Below are 22899 nucleotides of genomic sequence, written 5' to 3'. Positions count from 1 at the left end.
TACTTACCTATAATAAATTATATACATATATATATGTATATGTATATAGGAAAAAGGAAACTGGCAAACATTGGGGGTACGCGTGACGAGGTGTGCAAGTCGCTCATATTTTGGTAAACATATTGTTGACCTTTTACACCTAGACCACATATATGTGTGTGCAAGGCCAATAGAATTCTATTGGCCTTGTGTATGTGTGTGTGTATGTGTGTATGACGTATACACACACATATATATATATATATATATATATATATATATATATATATATATATATATATATATATATATATATATATATATGTGTGTGTGTGTGTGTCATACGCACATAAACATATATATATATATATATATATATATATATATATATATATATATATTTATATGTGTGTGTGTGTGTGTGTCATACGCACATAAACATATATATATATATATATATATATATATATATATATATATATATATATATACTGTATATATATGTGTATATATATACATACATATATATATATATATATATATATATATATATGTGTGTGTGTGTGTGTGTGTGTGTGTGTATAGATATATATAGCTATGTGTGTAGAGAAACATATAGATTATTGAATCCTGAATTTACTGTACATAATGTATATACAAAAAAGATAAATGTTAACGACATATTATATAGAACTTCTTTTATTAGATTAAGGTTAAGCTCTCATAGCCTTGCTATTGAAACGGGTAGGTGGAACAGAAGAGGTCGAGGTCGCCTCCCAGTAGAGGAGAGACTATGCCCTTGTGGTGGAGTCCTGCCCTATTACACATAGTATACGAATTAATTATAATATAAATTAATTTCATCAGATTCTTGCCAAAGATGTACGCACCACTGTGGAAATTGCCCACTCAATCTTGAACTGCTACCCATAGATATATTTTCTTTGGTTTAATAGTAATTTTCAATTTTATGTCAAAGGGATTTATAGAAAATATGTTTAATAATTTTAATTGTGATATATGCTAAGGAACTTTTATGAATCCTGTAATTTCATGGACTTTATTGTGTATAAAATAATGTAAATATCCCGATATGTATAATAGATTCATGTTAGTATGTAATTATGTTTATAGTAATTTTCAATGTAGAATTTGTCGTCAATAAAAATCTATCTATCTATCTATCTATCTATCTGTGTAGAATTCAGGTGGATATACTAGCTTAAACCTGCATTCTTTAGCGTATATGTATATGTTTATGTGCATATATATATATATATATATATATATATATATATATGTGTGTGTGTGTGTGTGTGTGTGTGTGTGTGTGTGTATATGTTTCTTCAAAAAGGCTCATAAAGAAACAAAGGAAATATAAATAAATCACTATATTTTGACCAATACACATTGGTCCTCTTCAGGGTGTAAAGCAAAAATGAGGAATAAAATTGGCAGTAACGGTTTATATAGGAAAGCAAAAGGATGTTTCCAATTCTAATTTTTTTTTTCCTTAAGTGCTGGAACGATTAGCCAAATTTAATTACATCCAGGTGCGTCTTCGTATTGTTGAGCCGCTTGGAGGATGTCTTGACCTCTGATGCATATCAAGTGGTCGGTCTCCGTGGATTATCTTCTTTATAATCGGGTTGAGAAAAGTATTGTCCACTGTGTCACTTTTTCATTGGCCTCCGGTCAGATTAATTGTGTTTGATTGATTCCAGGATCTTCGTTCTGTAAGGACGGGTGCTCTTAAAAAGCAGAGACGACTCACTCCAGTTAATCTGGTACAGTACCCAAATCTCTAAGGCGAACAAAAATCCCCGAGTTTTCAAAGCCATACCTAACAGATCTTTCATATTCGGATAATCTTTGAGATAAAGAACGGACCGTTTGACAACGTAGACTTTTTCACAATCCCCACATGGTACTCTATAAACGCCGGATTCTATATCTCTTTTATTTTGATAAACATTAATAAGGGCGCTTCCTGTGGTCTTGGGATATGAAAAAACAAAGGGGTTCTCAGTTTTGATATTATTTGTTATACTTTCAATACCTTCTATATATGGGAGTTTTATCTTATTTTTAAAATCTCTTTGGTTGGTAACATCATGATCTTTATAATATATCGAGTTGGCTTTGTTGATTGCCTTTTCTATGACATACGTCGGGTTGAATAGCAGGAAGAGTTGTTAACGATTGATTTCAAATTCTTTATTTAAGTAGGCTTATGAACAAATTCTCAAGCCTCTAAAAATTAAATTACATGCTACTCCAATTTATACAGAAATGTCGTGATAACTAAAGAAGTGAATGTAAGAAATAGAGAAAGTTGGTTTTCTATACAGTGAAATTGTTCCCTGACGATTTTCTTATAATTGATATGTCCAAAAAAGGTAATTTTCCATCTTTTTTCCATTCAGTTTTGAATTTTATACTAGGGACTAGGGAATTTAGATTGCTGTATATTAAAATCTCCCCGGCTATCATCCCAATACATGAAAATGTCATCAACACAACCATGCTCGTAGGTTTAATCGTTGCTAAAATTTCCGTTTCAAAGCACTCTATGTAGAGATTGGCTAAGAGCGGCTCAACAATACGAAGACGCACCTGGATGTAATTAAATTTGGCTAATCCTTCCACCGAAAAAAAAAATAAAAATAAATAAAAAAATAAAAAAAAAACTATTGAAAGCACCCTTTTGCTTTCCTATATAGACCATAACTATCCATTTCATTCTTCATTTTTACTTAACACCCTAAAGAGGGCCAATTGTATTTGTCGAAATATAGTGGTTTATTTATATTTCCTTTGTTTCTTTAATGGGCTTTTTTGAAGAAACATGTTAAACTGTTCGATTACAGTTAAAAGTATATATATATATATATATATATATATATATATAATTTATATATATATATGTATATATATATATATATATATATATATATATATATACACAACTACACGTTATACATAGACACGCACACAAAGACACAAACAGACGCACACGCACACACAGACACACACACACATATATATATATATATGTATATATATATATTATATATATATATATATATTATGTATATATATATATATATATATATATATATATATATATATATATTATATATATATATATATATATATATATATATATATATATAAAATGCGTGTATACTTACAGTTACTCCTTTGATTAAATGAGATGGCTCTGTCACTCACTATCCAATGAAAAAGGCAACCCTTTTGAACAATGTGTTTGACAGTAAACAGAACAATGGTAAAAATAATCTGCTTCATTCCGGTTTTACTGAAATTAATTTACTAGTTTACATCTACGATCCAGTGGAATTAAGTGTTTTTTTTTTATCTGACTTTCATGCTTATGGATGCGTAGATCCAACTATTATTCATTTATAAAGACAACTAATTTCTTATGATATTACTCCTTTCAGTAAAGGTGTTAGCGATATTCTAGCCATACTGATTATAACCGAATTTCTGAAATTTCCATAATATCTAAAATTTTGAATACTTGTAGGCAAAATTTCTCAATGAATATGACGAAGTAACTCTTTTCTCCCTAGTTTGCAGTTAGGAATCCACTAGCGGTTGAAGATTGCGACATTCTTGCAACTTCCAGTATTGTGCAGAAATCTCTTGACTCTGGTCATGAAGTTCGTATGAATGTTTTTGACTGAAGTAGTAATTTGACCGTGTTAATCGAGAGGCACATATTTTCACACTTAAACAGTTGAGAGTAGTTTGGTATTTGGTTAGTAGTGTTATTGGATTTCTAAGCAACTGATGCCAAATATTGGTTGTTGATAAGGATCACAGTGACTACAGGAATGTACTGTAGTATGTGGTGGTTTTTAAGGTAGTGTTCTTAGAGCTTAACGTTACGCATTACATATAGGCCTACATGATCCACAGTTTGGTCTTGAAAGCAAACTAGTTGACTTTACAGATGATTGCTCTCTCTCTCTTTGAATTGATCCCATATCTTAAATGTAAACCTGTGGTTGCCAAATCTTATAATAGAGATCTAGCAAATAATTAGATTTGATCATCCCCTCTCAGAGTTTTGCATTGACCATATTTCTATAACTACAAGTATCTCGTTAAATTCTAATTCTAATTACAAATTTTCTTTTGAGAAATATTTGTGGTCTGGCTCTTCAATAAAAAAAAAAAAAAAAAAAAATTGAAAAAGTCTTTTCAGCTTTATTTGTTGGACATAAAACTTGCAGTTTATTAAAATTATAATCCCTGGCCTAGATACTAATTTATGGCAACGTTATTCGGGTACCTCAGTGCTTGAATGCACTCTAGGATTTATTAAAGAAATGCTTCGGCCTGAGCACTAATTCTGAATAGTAGGAAAGTCTAAGTAATGCATCTGCTGCGGAATAGGGGAGGGGGGAGGGGGGGGGGGGGGCGGCCGCAAGCCAAGGTACATTGATCCAACATTCGTAAAGGTTGTGTGGGGGGATGGCTTTTAGCTGATATCAAAGAGGCGCCATGAATACAATTGAATTTATTCAACAAGACAACGATATTATATACAGATAGCTGAGAGCAATAATGACACACAATTCGAGCGGCACAAAGCATGATATAGCAAGCTTAAACAGGTTTATATTATTAGTGTTGGGGAAAGCGAAAGATAAAAAATAAGCAATACCATTACAAAGCACGAGCGTGTATGACACACGTGCCGTACCGTTGGGCCTAAAGAGGATCTCATGGTCATACCATTCCTGAATATATGTTTTTTCCACTAACAACAAGCGAGTGTCATGCTGTCAAGGGGCAGAGATTAGACCGATATATTTCTTGAATATGTCAGTAGAATGCATTTAATCATAAGAATTACAGCTGAATATGAGAAAGAAAATAAACAGACGATTTAGACATACTCTGAAATGATGACCGTTTTAAATGACCCAATTTAAAAGAGAGAGAGAGAGAGAGAGAGAGAGAGAGAGAGAGAGAGAGAGAGAGAGAGAGAGAGAGAGAGAGAGAGAGAGAGAGAGAGAGAGAAAATAATTTCGACGGGTCTGGCTGCAAATTTTCGTAGTCACTGCTTTAATTTTTCCACTCTCTTCCATACGGACTCTACTTATTAGTTTATAACCTATAAGAAAAATGATTTCAATCAAGAAATATTGTAGGGTAATTCACTTGTGCTTTCTAAACAACTTTATTTAAAAGTTATTCAAACTTTTTTTTACAAATGTCTTTCTAAATTCTTAAATACTATTCACCTCCCAAAATTAAAATTTCTGCAGTTTCTATACCATCTTTTTATGCAAATTTCAGCTAATAAAGTAAACTTATTTACCAGATTAATGCAAGATTATTAACCAGCAACTACCATTTGACAATCTATCCAATACCCAGCAATAAACTCTAAATCCTGTAGTTATTTACCCGGTTAATTTCCCTAAATGTGACCTAGTAATCCACCTTTCGGTTGTTGAAAGCCAGAACAGACTCATCGTGTCCTGAGTCACCGGACAGGTGTTCAACTATCTAACCCGAAACTTACCAGTATACGAGACCACGTAGAAAATGTAAACACGGCATCGAATACAAAGATTCTTTATATAAGCATGTAAATTTCATTGATAAAGTAATTTGAATGTTTCAGAGATCAAAAAGTTAATTATGGAAGCGAGGAAAGTATTTAGAAGAAAACCTATGAACTGTGACAAACGGTTAAACTACAAGAAAGTAAAAGGAATAGATAAGATATTCTAAAAACTCCATGATGAGGTCATTATTCCTCCGGATTGCCAGGCCAAGTTCTGAATGAGGATCCAGGAAGGTAGAAAGAGATATAAAACATCAAGGGTTATGATGAAGAAACAAAAAATTTAGAGTGAATAAAAGATGATTATTTGAGATGCAATTGAATGAGAAAAAGATATTATTTACAGGTATACAGTCAATGAGAGAGAGAGAGAGAGAGAGAGAGAGAGAGAGAGAGAGAGAGAGAGAGAGAGAGAGAGAGAGAGAGAGAGAGAGAGAGAGAGAGAGAGAGAGAGAAGCAAATTATGAAAATAGATGGGCGAACATAAATAAGAGCTTTAAGGATCGAAATAAGCTATTCTATGATGTTGATGTAGTACGAAAGATTAATGAATAAATGGATCTCAGAATAAGATACGTTTTGCGGAGTCGGAATATCTTAAACTTTTGATAAACCTGGAAGAGAGAACAGAAGCAGAGCTGAAATACATAAGTACAGAAAAAGCTAGTGTTAGTTTAAGGATACGTATAGAAGTGTCTGTTGTTAATGATTTAAGGGGAAAATTAAAGTAAGAAGTATAAAGACACAGAGTTATTTAGCATATTAGTGAAGGTGTATGGTAAGATTAGATTAACCATTTTTCATATTATGAAGACGGGAGAGTGACTCGTTTGGTGTAAAAGTGGGTCTGAGATAAGGATGGGTTATAACTCCAATGGCTTTTCAGTATCTTTACATGTACTAGAAGGAGTGGTGGTAAAAATTAGAGGAAAGGCAGCTGATGTAGATGCAAGGTTGTGGGATAAAAATAGTATGGAATGGTTTACAGATCGAGAGGATACAACACTGATTAGGAAGAGAGAAGAAACATTTCAGCGGAAACCTGTTGAAGAGCTTGAAAGTTTTTGTAAGAGTAGAGAGCTGAGAAGGGATGTAAGAATCTGGCTCTGGGCATAAAAGTGAACTGGAATGATGGTGTAATGAATACTGATAGTAGAAGAAGGGGAGTAATTGATTTAGATAGGTATCTAGGAACATATATAAGTGATGGTGATAAGAGAAGGCAATATTCAAGTCACAGATTATCAAAAAAGTTTGCTGAGTGTTACAAGAAGTTTGGAAAACAGATTTTAAGTGTCCATGGAAACTAAGGTGGGAATAAATGAAGAGATTGTTGATTCAACTCTTCTTTATGTATGTAAAGTATAGATATAATAAATTTAAGTAATAATTTGTATTTTTCCTGGATATATATATATATAAAAAAAAAAAAAAAACTCGTTGCCTTAAAAGAGGAATATGTCTTCAGTGGAGCAGGAATGACTGTCGATTTGTTATCATCATTGTTACTAGCCAGGGTACAACCATAATAGGAAAAGCAAAATTTTACAAGTCCAAGGGCTCACACAAGGAAAGCTACCCAGTGCGGAAAAGGTTGGGACATGACACCTGCCATCAGGCCCCTTACGTGTAACCCATATGATTCTTAGAGGAGGTCATTAGGTAGAGATCTGACTCTTAAGACTATCTTTTGCTAGCCTTAGCATCGGCGAAGTGATAACAACAGTTGTACGGTATCTTTGTGTAATCCCTCTACACGGAGAGATGGAAGCCTGGAATGAGTTCTTCTTCAGTTTTGTGCCCGAGTTCATGGCGAAAAACAGAGCCTGTTGGCCTACAACTCTGGGTCTGATAACTTTACCATACCCACATTCAAAGCAGGCTTGGGTCCTCATAGAGAAGAGATGCTTTTATGTCCAGTGAGGGCACTGTGGTGCTATTTGAAAAGAGAGCTCACTAGTCAGTGGTATCGGCCTTACCTTGGCCTTTAAGAAATGTTTGGTCATAAGGTGATGAAGACAGGAGTCTGGAAATGTTAGACCAAGTGGAGTTATTGTACATGATTGGGGATTAAATCCTTACGTCCACCCCTTGAACTTCGAAGCAACCAGTGAAGAGAGAGAGAGGGGGGAATAATCCTCAAAATCTCCTCAATGATCCAGGAGCTTACAAGAAGGAAGATAACTGGTTCATCTGCAGCCGAACCGTTATTATTATTATTATTATTATTATTATTATTATTATTATTATTATTATTATTATTTGCTAAGCTATAACCCTAGTTGGAAAAGCATCATGCTATAAGCCATATGGCTCCAACAAGGAAAATAGCCCAGTGAGGAAAGGAAATAAGGAAACCACAATAGAAGTAAATAACAATTAAAATAATATATTTCAAGAACAGTAACAATATTAAAATAAATCGTTCATATATAAACTATAAAAAAAGGAAGAGAAATAAGATAGAACAGTGTGCCCGAGTGTACCCTCAAACAAGAGAACTCTACCCTAAGACAGTGAAAGACCATAGTACAGAGGCTATGGCACTATCCAAGACTGGTTTGATTTTGGAGTGCCCTTCCCCTAGAAGAGCTGTTTCCCATAGCTAAAGAGTCGCTTATATCCTTACCAAGAGGAAAGTAGCCGCTGAACAATTACATTGCAGTAGTTAACCCCTTGAGCAAAGAAGAATTGTTTGGTAATCTTAGTGTTGTCAATTGTATGAGGATTGAGAACATGTAAAGAATAGGCCAGACTCTTCGGTACGTATGTATAGGTAAAAGGAAAACGAGCCATAACCACAGAGAAGGATCCAATGTACTGTGATACTATCTGGCCAGTTAGAGGACCCAATATCTCTTTAGTGGTAGTATCTAAATGGGCGGCTGGTGCCCAGGCCATCTCTATTAGTATTATTCCCCTCAGGAGAAAGACAATCAACTAAGTAGTACCTTAATCTCAGGGTTGCAGAAAACTGTTTATCCCCGAGAGAGAGAGAGAGAGAGAGAGAGAGAGAGAGAGAGAGAGAGAGAGAGAGAGAGAGAGAGAAGCTCCGATCCATTCCTTGACGGCCAGAATCAGCTGCGACTGAGCCCCCGGACTCCTCATTATGATTAACGAGACCGAGCTAAGTAACCCCAACTGACCTTGGGAAAGAGGGCGAGTGCCAAGGCCATATTCAGTGAATCGTGAAACTCGTGGAAAAGGGATTAGAACGTGTAAAGGGAAATTACAGTCAGTGAGTAATTAGAATAATTTTGTCTTTGGGCTCTTTTCAGTCAATAATTTATTTCTATTGTTTTAATTTGACTTTTAGAAAAGAAACCATTTTAGGTTATTTTTGCAAGACAAGTTACTTTATTTCAAAACTTGTACCATAACTTGTGACATGGGGATAAGCAACCAGTAACTTTAACACAACTTGCCTTGTTCTGTCATGGTTTTTATGGCCTTTTATTCTATTTTATTGCAGCCGAATTTACATTTTTGTTACCATTTTTACATTCTTGTTCTCGTATGTTCGTCAACTTTTCTTATTTGTTATTAATATTATGAAAACATAGAAGTGATACTCTTATTTGAATTTTCATAAATTTTTATCTTATTAGTTGATAACATTGAGACAACCTTAAAAAGTTCCCGATGGAATAAATGTAGTTTATTGTAGATTTAAACAGTGTTTTCTTGTCCGTGACTAGAAATAAGTACATATGCACACGCATACTTACCCACAATTCTAATCTATTGCAATACGAGGCGATTCTCCAAAATTTGTTTTATTAAGAACCCAGGAAAAACGAATAACGTTAACGTTGTTAACGAGTCCAATCCATTAAAAAGTTGACACAGTGTCAATTAGACGATATAGTATTAAGCGAGGAGAGTAAGATCAATACTTTCTTTAAAGAGCGTAATTTACACGTTACGTCACAATCACTATATATATATATATATATATATATATATATATATATATATATATATATATATATATATATATATATATAAATATATATATATATGTATATACATGTATATATATACACACACACACACACATATATATATATATATATATATATATATATATATATACTTACTGTACTGTATATATATATATATATATATATATATATATATATATATATATATATATATATGTATATACTTACTGTACTGTATATATATATATATATATATATATATATATATATATATATATATATGTGTGTGTGTGTATATATGTGTATATATATATATATATATATATATATATATATATATATATATATATATATATGCATATTATGTATGTATGCATATATAAACATACACACACATACTGTATATATATATATATATATATATATATATATATATATATACATATATATATATATATATATATATATATATATATATATATATATATATATATATATATATATATATATATATATGCATGTTTGTGTGTTTGTGCGTGTATGGATGAGTGTATGAAAATATAAATGGCTATCTTTGTCGAAGCATCGTTCCATGCAATAAGCATTATAATTTCAACTAAATGTTTTCCTTATTCACGAAGAGTTCCGTTGGCTGTGCTAATGAAATCATCAACTACATTTTTAATGTGAATTCATCTTTAATAGATTAGAGTAAGAGAACAGAGCACTTAAAGCCTTCAACTAATTTGTGATATTACATAATGTGTTGATATGTTAATACCCTCATATTAGCAAGATAAGAAGTAAGCCTAAGGAGGCTTAAAATAGGATAAATACTAAGAAATGAGCAATGGACATTATCACCCATCGTATGTTTCTCCGTATCTTATCTTCTCTATGAATTTTGAGGAGATATCAAAATAGTTTACTGATTAATTTATTAGCTATTATCACAAGAGAGAGATTTTATAGACTTATTGATGAATATCTATGACATCTAGATAAAGGCTCTTCTATAGTCTTTAGTTTAGTGGAGGAACATGGAGATTACAAGAATGCGAAATATTAAAAGGAAAGTAACTCACAAATAATAGTAAAAAAATCGCCTTAAATGCATAAGAAAGAAACCTTTCTCAAAGCAAATCGATTGCAAGAAATGCACAAGAGGAGGTCACAGGCAGGAAGTTTTCTTGAGCGGATGCGTTTGTTTATCTCAAGAGAAGAAGTGTTGTTTGATTGTTTTAAATTAACCCTTAACTGGAAGGAAACGGCTTTGGCTAAATATTTGTCGCCTTACTTCATTTTCCAACGCCGGCTGTTTCAAATTACAGTACAGTTTCAATCTCTTTGCCGTCGAGGTATATAAAATCAAACATCTCGTGATGAGTATAGTCTTTAAGTGACAATATTTTCTATTTTTTCAGTCTTAACTAAAAGTGAAAATATTGTCGCTATAAAACTCAATAGCATCACTAATTATTGAAATACAGCCAAGGATGCGTAATTCGTATTATTATCATCATCATCATCATCATTATTATTATTATTATTATTATTATTATTATTATTATTATTATCATTATTATTATTATTGCAATTTCCGAATGACTAAGTAAAGGAATTTCAAGTTAACTATCCTCAACGTAATTTCAGTAGAATCACAAAGTCGATAATATAACAAAGTCTATCTGCCCACTTACTTGTGGCCCAGCTGATAAAAGAGGAGCAAGTCGTGACCACCACCACTCAAAGATAAGTTAAACCAGCCAACTAAAGTCGAGTCAGCCATCATGAGCCCTTGTCAAATTACAAAATCGCTCGCTGGTAACTGCTGGGATAAATATCCTAAGGCTTACATGCCATTAAAGCAAGGCACTATTCTAGCCTTTATCAGCGTTTGTTTATTGTAATAGTACACTGTCTTGGCGTTTTATTAAGCTTCAACATTATGCGCCTTGGCATAACATCTTGTCATATCGTAACGATTTTGTGTAAGATGTATGAAAGTCGGGAATTTATTTACTGCATCTATTAAGATTTAAGCAAAAACAAAATCTTATTTCTCGGAAGTGTTGAGATCATTGATGAAAATATTCCTATGGTGTTTCTTCTCTGCCAATACTGTAGCCTACATACTATATGAAACGAGTACTTTCATGATTCATACATCAGAACAGCAAGCCTACTTTAACTTAATACTACCAATTCACATAAAAAAGTACATGTCACCTTGTCTTCATAATACATGCATATTTTCCACTTTTTTTTTTTACTAGTATCTTTAATTCCCTTAGCACAGATAATTCTCCTAAATTCGCCAAATAAGAAATAGGTTTTCACGAACTTGCTCGGGCGAGAGAGACACTGCTGTCGCTGATCGCGCGAGGCAATTGAGCATGAGTCACTCCTTGTAAAAGCCCTGCGATTTAGGGTAAGACTCAAACTATTGTTCAACAGGCCAGCTTCCGTTTCCTCATTCGGATACCTTCTCTTCGATGCATAATTCTAATTCACATATGAAACATGAGTTTTTTAGGATAATAAATTATTTAACTCTAAAGTGGCCAATACTTTTATTTATAATTTTCGATTAAAAACTTGAAACAATTCATTATCTTAAAGCAATATTTGCTATCAACATACAGTGAAGTTTCTCATTTAAATTATACTTTCTACAGATGAAAGCCTACTATTAAGTTGATTGTTATCATTAACTCTACGATCATTGTTGACCATTGACAGAGTCATTCAGATACCATTTAATATTTAGTCTTTTCATGTCTAATATTTAGTCTTTTCATGTCTAATATTTAGTCATTTCATGTCTAATATTTAGTCTTTTCATGTCTAATATTTAGTCTTTTCATGTCGGTACTAATCACATATCAATGTATAATTATCGAAACAAAAATTCTGTGAATATGTATTCCCGGCTAGAGAGAAGAGAAACAGAATACCGAGTTGCAGAAAATACAAGTAAATGATACGCAAAGTTCACAACAATAAATTGATAATTCTTTGTTACCTTACCATCATATTACCATCGTAAACATCAACTATCAGATCTCATCGTCATCCTGTTAATTGATGTTATTATTGCAAGTAAATTCAGGCATAATTATGAACAATCCGTTATGCTTGCAATCTTATTTTCGTTATCTGAAGAACACTAAATAAGTTAAAAAACATGTAGTTAGACTACTTGCCATATGTTGTGTATGGGTAATTTTGTGTGTGTGTGGGGGGGGGGGGGGGGAGTGTGAGTGAGTACGTCTGTGTAGGAAAGAGAAAAAGATAGATACTTATATTTTCCAATGTCAGGAAGAGATTAAATTTAAACATGTAAAAACCACACATTTAATAAATAAACAAAATTTTACGAACTGTTTTGAGACATTGTTTTTCTTACACTCATAACAATTTGATATTGAACTTATGATATCATCAAAAGTAATTTAATCATCAATTCAGTAACTCTTGATTACTTATAAACATAATTCTGCCGACTGGAAATCTATTCACTCTATTCCTGCCAAGTACAATGAGCCCATTTTACGGTCACTTTTTTCGTAAGGAGAAGAAGAAGAAAAACTCATTTTATCGGCGTTCTTTTGTTGAGGGAGAGGAAGGTTGATGTTGGATCCGGTTTTGGTTTCTTTACAATGCGGCTTTCCTCTCGTCTTGCAGTATTCACACAAGCAGACAGTCACTGCCAGGACCACCCCAAATGCCATGATCAGCAGAGCTGATGACACCTGTCACAAAAGTCATAACAAGTTGCTTTTACTGTCAAGCGCTGGTACAAGCCTCCTTAATGTGGGTACTGTATACAGTTTAAACTGAATTATGTATTATAAAAAAAAAAGGATGAAGATTAAATTATTGCCATATAACGGATTTATTTTAACCAGAATTAATTCCGAAAGCTTTCATTACTCTAATGGTAGGCTATGTCTGTTCTTTATTCTTCATATCAGGATTTACAATGTTAAGAAGCAAAATCAAATACAGTAAAAAAGATCGGGAAATGTGAAAAGTTTGGGTGTCTAAAGATGAGTGGCCACTTTATCTTCAGAACACATATTGACTGAAAGAAAATCAGAGATCTATAGTTTCAACAATAAATTCTCAGAATTAGAGCTGATTATTGAAAGCATTTATATCTAATTCTGTCAAATTTTAAAGGTAATAAGAATAATATGAGAAAGACAATTTTCCCGTGTAAGTAATTACGATTGGATAGAAGCCTGGAAGCCTATACATAAATATGTCAGACCTATCATAACTGTAATCGAAAATGTAAAATTCTGGCCGCTTAACAACAGTTAAATTAAGGTTTTAATGCAGCCAGAGTTTATCTTAAGAACTATTTAAGAAAATAGACAAAACAAAAATTCTAACGTATTACTTTAGTCAATTCTTTTTAGTGAGGCAGAATTGCACCGACTCGCAAGGGTGTCCTTTTAGCTCGGAAAAGTTTCCTGCTCGCTGATTGGTTGGACAAGATAATTCTAACCAATCAAATAGCAGGAAACTTTTCCTTTCCAAGCTAAAAGGGCACCGCTGCCAGTACAAATGCGCCTCATTAAAAAAATTAAGTATACTTACGTTTATGATAGCTACAGATTCAGAATTTAGGCCCAGAGGCTAAACAAGATTTTTACTGATGATTATTAAGGTATTATTTCATGTTTCAAGTAAAAAATATGACTTTCATGGATATACTGAATTTTGGATAAAATTGTATGATATTTTATTCAAAATATATATTAGATTATAAGGTCAATACTACAGTCGATGCCCATAATTTTGTAGGCTCAACGATCTCTGTAATTAATATCATTAATAAGTTTATATCGTGTCTTTGTAAAGTAATTCCAGTTACCAAAATAACACTTTTCGCCTTGAAAACTTGAATAGGAAGGAGTGCAGAAATTATCTTTTTCATCTTTATATCTATGCGGTGTATCTTTTTAGTTTATTTCGGCGACAGATTACATTCAGTTTTAGTTTATTAAGAAAATACTTACCGATTGTTCACTGTATTTGGCTCATCAACTCACCTTATGAGTAATTCTTAAAAAAACACTTGTTGAAAATCAGAGATAAGCTTATTTTCCTTCGGTTTCATGTCATACTTGAGGTGTAATGTTAAGTCTGGTTGAGATATCTATTTCCTAATGCTTTGTACCTACCACCCTAAAGAGAGCCATCGTCTCAAAATGATCTTTAGAATCAGTTAGTACCTCGAGAATATTGATGCTGTCGTAGGAAGTGACCATAAGACCCTCAGCGCAAGGTTCAGCTCGCCACCATCGGCTCCGGAGTTTTTCCATAATACCACTTTCACTTACAAGGGCCATGCTGTAGGCAATTCAGGATTTAGTTATCAAATGCCTCTCTTTCTATTCCTAAAGCGAATACAAACACATCATTTATTTCTTTACTTATAATTCTTTGCTGAAAAAATATATTTAAAAAATACCTTGTATTTAAAAGGAGACAGATATCCTAAATACTAATACTGAGGTCTAAAGTTACCAAATAACTGATAAATTAGTGCATATGAAATGAGAAATTTCTGAAGAAAATACTGTTTAACCATATCATCTGATCATCTAATAGAAGGTCAAAGAGAATCTTTGCCAGAACGAGAGCGAAGAGAAAAAGAAGAAAGTTTTCTAATGACTAATCAAGAAATATTTATCAATAAGACCCCTTACAAATGGTTAACAGCCGGTAGCAAAGGCGAATCCTTCGGGAGTATGAACGAGCTTTTGGTCTCGAAAAGCTGTTGTTTCAACAGAATGAGGTTGCAGTCTTTCATTTGGTAATAATCGAGCACTGAAAAAAAGAATAAGGGGAAAAGTATAGCTGATTTTTATTGGTATCACCTAGAAATGGACGTAACTGTCAAAGATTTTCAGACACCAAGACAACTCAGCACAGAAAGAAGTAACCGCTATTCGTGACCTCGTTGCTTACCGACATAGTCTGCAATGAAAGCGTAGTTTCCTTCCAGAGTGCGTCTGAGGCCAGCTTCGTAGGACGGCATGAGGACGTCGTTGCCAAAGGACATTAATTTTTGATAGGCTCTTGTGTACCTTTCTCCAGATTCCTGATAATATATAAGAAATTTTTGTTTAGTTAAATCGTTTCAGAGACCGGGAATTTTAGTCTTTAGGATCCAGTATAAAAATTATGCTATCGACGAAATAAAGCAAATCTATCAATCTATAAATTTCAAATGCAGATTATAGAGGCTCAGAAAGATTATTTTAAGCACATTTTTGTAGCTATTAAGGAAAATTAATCATTATTCTCTTTCGGGGATTGTTACTTAATTTTGAAAATTACGTAAAAAGACCTGACTATATTCGCAAATAAGTCTTTAAAAAGTATGTCAGTGAGCCCAATCATGCAAGAAAAATCCTCCTTTTAGTTTTGCAAATCGATAACACTTGACTCTCAGGGACATTGGGCTCACCTCAAAGTTGTTGATGTAAACAGACCCTGTTCTGGTGCCGAACTTGTAGTTGCTATCCACAAGCTCGTCAAGGTTGTGGAAAGGCAAAGTCATTCTGCAAGCAAACGATTAGTTACAAAACGATTAGTTTGTAGGTTCCTTTGATGGTAGTAGTTTTATGAGGTACGTGTTTGAGGTGATAATGATAATGATTACAATATGATAATAATTTCATGGGCCTGAAAATGAAGAATTCTATATTAGTTGTGTTTGCCCAGTGTATCAATATCTAAATAATAATAATAATAATAATAATAATAATAATAATAATAATAATAATAATAATAATAATAATAATAATAATAATAATAATCAGCACTAATATAACAAATAAATTTTTAAGAATTTACTTTAGAATAGCTTTGCGAGCTACCCACTATATGTTGACATAAAACAATTTTTCATTTCAGTATAAGTCCTCAATTAAAGTTGAACGTTGATAATGCTTACTTATTTACTGTGAAAAACGACACCAGATTGGACGTGTAAGCTGCATAAAGCACGACAGCCATTATCCAGGCTGTTCCGAAAACTATCCTTCCAGGCCCGCTCTCTGGCACCGTGTCTTGGCCTGAGGAGTAACAGCAGAAATTTTAATAAATATTTATTTATTTTCCCTATAAGTTTACCCGTAGGCAAGTGCATTCAATTAAAGTACCACTCCTTATACTCATACTGTGGCAGGTCACTATACACTGCCCAGTCCAGAGCGAAAGCTCTGCAGTCGATGTACTGTGCTGCCATACCTTTTTCTTCTTCCTTCATATTTGTTTATTATATTACAGCTGGCTATTTCTAGAAATTTCGGGCAGTTTTCTCTTGTAATACAGCTCTGTCAGAATCGATGTAGAGCACGTACGATAATTTTTTTTTTTTTTTTTTTTTTTTTTTTTTTTACTCAAATTTCAGGTGTGACTGTTATTATGTCGTAGAGGTATGAGCTCTGTTTCCCCCTTCAAGGAAACCGCTAATGTTGCCAATCCAAAGATGATGACTGGTTCGTCACGTGACAATCGTTTTCTTCTATCAAAGAAGTTTCTAGAATCTAGAGCAATCAGTGCAAAAGCTTGGATACACCCGAAGGATGTGATTTCACCTATCACCATGCTGATTAAACTTTAAGTTTATAACTTATTATATTGGAGGGAGAGAAACCAAGAGTTCTTTTTGCAAACAACCGATAAAATTTTCAAGATAATCACGAGATATGGAAACCTTAAGCTAATCTAAAATAATCTAATAAATATAATTTTTTCTTATGAAATTAATAGTAATATGTTTTAATAGTTAGAGAATAAAAATCAAATGAGCTTCAATGCTATGGATAGACACAGTAGTTGTTTGGGTCTCAGACTTCACTTATCAATGTTTCTTGTATATTAGCTTAATATAAAAAAAAAAATAATAATTTTTTTTTAAAGTAATTCACTTTCCCAATCTTTTTCCAGGCTTACAATAATTTTGTTCGTTTTTTTTTCTGAGAGCACAAGTGGATTCTACCGATAATTAAAAGAAGTACTTGAAGTTTTTTTTTTTATCTAAGTGAAGAGTTCATTGATCAACTTAAAATTTTAGGAGCACCAAGAGAATCTGAAACTTCAGAGACTCATTACTGAGCTTTTTTATTAGGTGAGGACATTGTGTTTAAATGACTGGTTCCTTATTCATCCCCATGAAATAGACTTTTCTGAGTTCATGGAGGAAAAGAATCCCATGCAACCGACGTGATTGAGATAAGTTGGTACTCCCTTTGGAAGTTGTACCTGGGACAATTTGGAAGCAATTATTTTATATATCTGAGCTTTTGTGTTAACAAGGAACAGCAAAATCTAGTGTCAGCAAAGACCCTCTATCTGTAAGGATTCACAATTTGTGGGACTTGTAATCCGAAGTAATTCAACTACTAATTGATATGTCTTGATGATCTAATTAGAAAATTTTGTATCTGGTGTTTTGTTGACTGGTGTTGGTAAAAGTCAGGAAAAGGTAAGGTAAGGTAAGGGAATAAAAGTCTCATCTTGAAAATTTACACAGAGACAGACAGACAGACACAAACACACACATACATACACACACACACACACACACACACACACACACACATATATATATATATATATATATATATATATATATATATATATATATATATATATATATATATATATATATATGGATGTGCATGTGCGTGTCTATACAGAAACATTCACACATATTATTATTATTATTATTATTATTATTATTATTATTATTATCATCATTATTATCATTGTTATTATTACTTGCTAAGATACAACCCTAATTGCAAAAACAGGCTGCTATTAGTCCAGGGGCTCCAACAGGTAAAATAGCCCAGTGAGGAAAGGAAACAAGGATAAATAAAATATCATAATAACATTAACAACATTTAAATGAATATTTCCTATATAAACTATAGAAACTTTAACCGAACAAGACGAAGAGAAATTAGATACAATAGTGTGCCCGAGAGTACCCTCAAGCAAGAGAACTCTACCCAAGGTAGTGGAAGACCATTGTACAGAGGTTATGTCACTACCCAAGACTAGAGAACAATGGTTTGATTTTGGAGTGTCCTTCTCCTAGTAGAGCTGCTTACCATAGCTAAAGAGTCTCTTTTACCCTTACCAAGAGGAAAGTAGACAATTACAGTACAGTAGTTAACCCCTTGGGTGAAGAAGAATTGTTTGGTAATCTGTGATATCAGGTATATGAGGATAGAGGAGAATATGTAAAGAATAGCCGAGACTATTCGGTGTATGTGTAGGCAAAGGGAAAGTGAACCATAAACAGATAGACGGATCCAATGTAGTACTGTCTGGCCAGTCAATTACCCCATAAATCTCTATCGGTAGTATCTCAACGGGTGGCTGGTGGCCTGGTCACCCTACTACCTACTATATATAAATATATATATAAATCAACCCCAATGCCATTTAATATCGAGTTCTACCATGGGAAAGTAGACCAACTGAAATTTATTTATGATAACAGTTTCCGGCTGGGCAAAGATTCAACCCTATGCCTCTCAGCCGAAACCATATCTGTATGGACTCTAGCCAAACATGCTATCAAGAGATATAAGTTTATTACCAGTCCACCATGCCTATTTCTGTCGAATTAAGGAATCTGTTCTCAGACTTGAAATCAACCCATCGCCACCATGATAGCTGTTTGCAGAGCTTGCAACACGTAGTTATGGTTGATTAAAATCACAAGCGTTTGTGATATATACATATATATGTATACACACACACACACACACACACACACACATATATATATATATATATATATATATATATATATATATATATATATATATATATATATATATAGGTAGTAGGTTGGCAAGAGCACCAGCCACCCGTTGAGATACTTCCGCTGGAGAGTTATGGGGTCCTTTGACTGGCCAGACAGTACTACATTGAATCCTTCTCTCTGGCTACGGTTTATTTTACTTTTGCCTACACACACACACACACACACACACACACACACACACCGAATAGTCTGGCCTATTCTTTACATATTCTCCTCTGTCCTCATACACCTGACAACACTGAGATTACCAAACAATTCTTCACCCAAGGGACTACTACACTGTAGTTGTTCACTGGTCACTTTCCTCTTGGTAAGGGTAGAAGAGACTCTTTAGCTATGGTAAGCAGCTCTTCCAGAAGGACACGCCAAAATCAAACTGTTGTTCTCTAGTCTTGGGTAGTGCCATAGCCACTGAACCATGGTCTTTCACTGTCTTGTGTTAGAGTTCTATTGCTTGGGGGTACACTCGGGCACACAACTTCATGTTATTTCTCTTCCTTTTGTTTTGTTAGAGTTTTTATAGTTTATAAAGGAGATATTTATCTTAATATTGTTACTGATTAGAATATTTTATTTTTCCTTCTTTCCTTTCCTCGCTGTGCTATTTTTCCTGTTGAAAGCCCTGGGCTTATAGCATCCTGCTTTTCCAACTAGGGTTGTAGCTTAGCAAGTAATAATAATAATAATAATAATAATAATAATAATAATGATAATAATAATGATAATAACAATATATATATATATATATATATAAATATATATATATATATATATATATATATATATATATATATATATATATATATATATATATATGCTAATCCCAGAATTCTTTTTGCAACGAAGTAGGACCTATTACAGCCAACTAGGGATCAGATACTTAGTTCACTAGTGAGGTAACAAAGTCACAGATTTTTCAGGAAATGGACCATAATCATTATGCATCTGCAATGCATAACATCACTTATATACTTATTGATATTCTTTAGTAATCAGCAGGATTAAGATTTCAGGAACTGAACGTATTGTTGCTTAGAAATTGGCGATTACTAATGGCGATACACAAGAAATTGTCGAAGATGTGTTATATTTGAAATATGTCATTTATGAAATTTAAACCACTCTTACTATGAAATTAGTAATTGTTCCTAAACTTTTCGACCTCATTTAAATTTGGTGAAATGCCTTCCAAATATATTCAGATGCATTTTGCTGTCAGAAATTTTTATCGTTCTCAGAAAGATTCATCTCTTTCTTTTTACGTTATTACATTTTTAATGTAGCTACTCTTATTTATTAAATTGTAAATTATAACAGAAATTGTGAACGTTAGTGCAAGTCCTTTGAATATACTGCTTCCGCTCCCTTCTCAAAACTCTCAATAATTCTGTCTTACATTTTATTCTCAAATACCTGATACTAACGTTAAAGGGCCGGCTCACAACTCACATACGAAGAATCAATTAACAATGATTTGATATGAAATACTGGAACGTCACAAGTTCTGTCAGCTTCATTGTTCATAGGTACATTCATTCGTCTATGTATTGCAGATGGCAACCTTGAATTTTCCATTAATTTCGAGTGATGTGTATTCGTTATGTGCTGGCAACTGAATGAGAATATAGTCTAAACATACCTTGTTGCATCAACACAGTAGCTGCAAACCACATGCTGTCCGAGAAAGATCCATCGTGATTATCATTTTCTTTATTTTCCGTTTTCACTGATATTCCAGTCTCATCATTAAATGTATCTTGGTTCTTTAATTGATGGCTCGTTGTATTTACCTGAAAAACATTAGGATTGTTTTATAATTTCTATTTTTCAATCTCTTCTTAAATCACGTAAAGAGAATATTGATTAAAAACATAATCTGAAGGCGACTCTTAAAAGGTCAACACAACACATCACTTTCACAAGTCAAACATATCTTAAGAATATATTTATGAGAAAATTTAATTTAGTGAATAAAAATGGAATAAACAGATACTCTGGCTTCAGATGAGAATGTTATTTGTCATGAAAATAAATCTGTGGCTTAAATACGTCTATAGGACTACGTGTTATCATGCCGAATCTAAATACTAGATTACTACATTAAAAACAATTTCGTGATGACTGATAATTCGTTATATTACAGCCTCTCTAGGCTACCCTTCTTCCCAAAATAGCAACGTTCTCTCTCTCTCTCTCTCTCTCTCTCTCTCTCTCTCTCTCTCTCTCTCTCTCTCTCTCTCTCTCTCTCTCAAAAGTTTTTTTATAAACAGCTATGAAGAAAAATCTTGTTTATTAAGAATGGTGATGAATGGACCCGTTTATTGTGAAATAGGTATCGACTGATATATTGATAAAAATCACTTGAAACCTTTAAGGATTACAAGGGATACTGTGTCCATCAGAGGGCATGAGACTGAATCGGAATTTTACAGTCAATCATTGTTGTGGTTATGCTGTGTATCTGTTGTTCATGAGAGAAACAGATGATTCATAAGGATGAGCAATCGGCATCCCATTAATATAGGCATAAAATCAGCATTATGCGTTCCCTAACCAATCTGGATAGTCTAGTTTGAAGGGACATGCCCAAATTTGATTCCAAATTAAATATCTAAGGACTCCTTTCCTGCTGCAGCTGATATAGTATTAACAAGAACAATCAGAAATTTCTGACCTCCGCCAATGAATATTGACAACAATTAACTAAGGTCTACGGACATGGCCTCCCATTTTTCATATGCTGACTGTACAGTAGATGATGAATAGGGCAATGTTGATCCAGAATTGTGATCTTGAGCCGTATCACCTCCAAAATTGCATGGTTTCTTTCAATTCATAATATCTATCCATTGTTGAAATTTGATGAAATCCAACAAGTCACTTTGTTTTGACGTAATCTTTAAAATTGTGAAAAATGTAAATCCTGATCTTGAATCCGGATCCAGTACTGGATTATCTCCAAAAGTTAATGGGGTCGTCCATGGCCTATGATCTATCGGTGCTGAAAATTCTGTAAAAATTCGTCTGTTTTAAGTTTTTTTTTTTTATTTTTTTTTTTAATTAGCGAAAAGTGCAAATCCGGATCTAGAATCCGAATTCAACTCAAAAATTTATTGGATCATCCATGACGTAAGTTCTATCTGTGGTGAGAATTTCGTCTAAACTCGTAGAGTAGTTTTGACGTAATCCTGTCCACAGGCACTGACAAATAAATAAATAGATAATAACTAAACCAACTTAAAAATATAACCTCCTTGGCGGTGATAATTAAGGGGGAAAACTGAATGCTCTTTAATAGGGTTAAGAGAAACTTAGGAGAAAAGAGTAAAGGGTATGAAGACAACACGAGTAAAGAGCAAGTGACTATAGGAAACAGAGCGAGAAACCTCGTAATGCTAATCGATGAATACCTTCATATGCAATTTCAGAAATTAGTTGTCATAAAGATAGGACATTACAGTTTAATAAATACCTATTAATGGATATGCCAAGATTTC

The 22899-nt window shown here is 33.1% G+C and overlaps 2 protein-coding genes across 2 annotated transcripts in view; both read right to left on the bottom strand.

Annotated features, from left to right (window-relative positions):
• Positions 1-11329, bottom strand: part of LOC137639120 (uncharacterized) — a 66354-nt gene extending 55025 nt beyond the window's left edge. The window contains exon 1 of the mRNA XM_068371434.1: positions 11235-11329. The gene's annotated coding sequence lies outside the window, so the exon portion shown is untranslated. The remainder of the gene's footprint in view (positions 1-11234) is intronic.
• A 1468-nt stretch (positions 11330-12797) lies between these two features.
• The window catches only part of LOC137640025 (uncharacterized), a 131192-nt gene continuing 121090 nt past the window's right edge, over positions 12798-22899 (bottom strand). The window contains exons 11-17 of the mRNA XM_068372389.1: positions 21042-21192; positions 16511-16631; positions 16022-16115; positions 15520-15652; positions 15258-15378; positions 14781-14898; positions 12798-13289 (exon numbers count right to left, since the gene is read on the bottom strand). Coding sequence (XP_068228490.1) covers positions 13053-13289; positions 14781-14898; positions 15258-15378; positions 15520-15652; positions 16022-16115; positions 16511-16631; positions 21042-21192 — 975 coding nt within the window. The 3' untranslated portion in view covers positions 12798-13052. The remainder of the gene's footprint in view (positions 13290-14780; positions 14899-15257; positions 15379-15519; positions 15653-16021; positions 16116-16510; positions 16632-21041; positions 21193-22899) is intronic.

This window comes from Palaemon carinicauda, chromosome 4 (genome assembly GCF_036898095.1).
Source record: "Palaemon carinicauda isolate YSFRI2023 chromosome 4, ASM3689809v2, whole genome shotgun sequence".
NCBI lineage: Eukaryota > Metazoa > Arthropoda > Malacostraca > Decapoda > Palaemonidae > Palaemon > Palaemon carinicauda.
The sequence above is the reverse complement of the archived record's forward strand: the minus strand, read 5'-3'. Positions and strand labels throughout refer to the sequence as shown.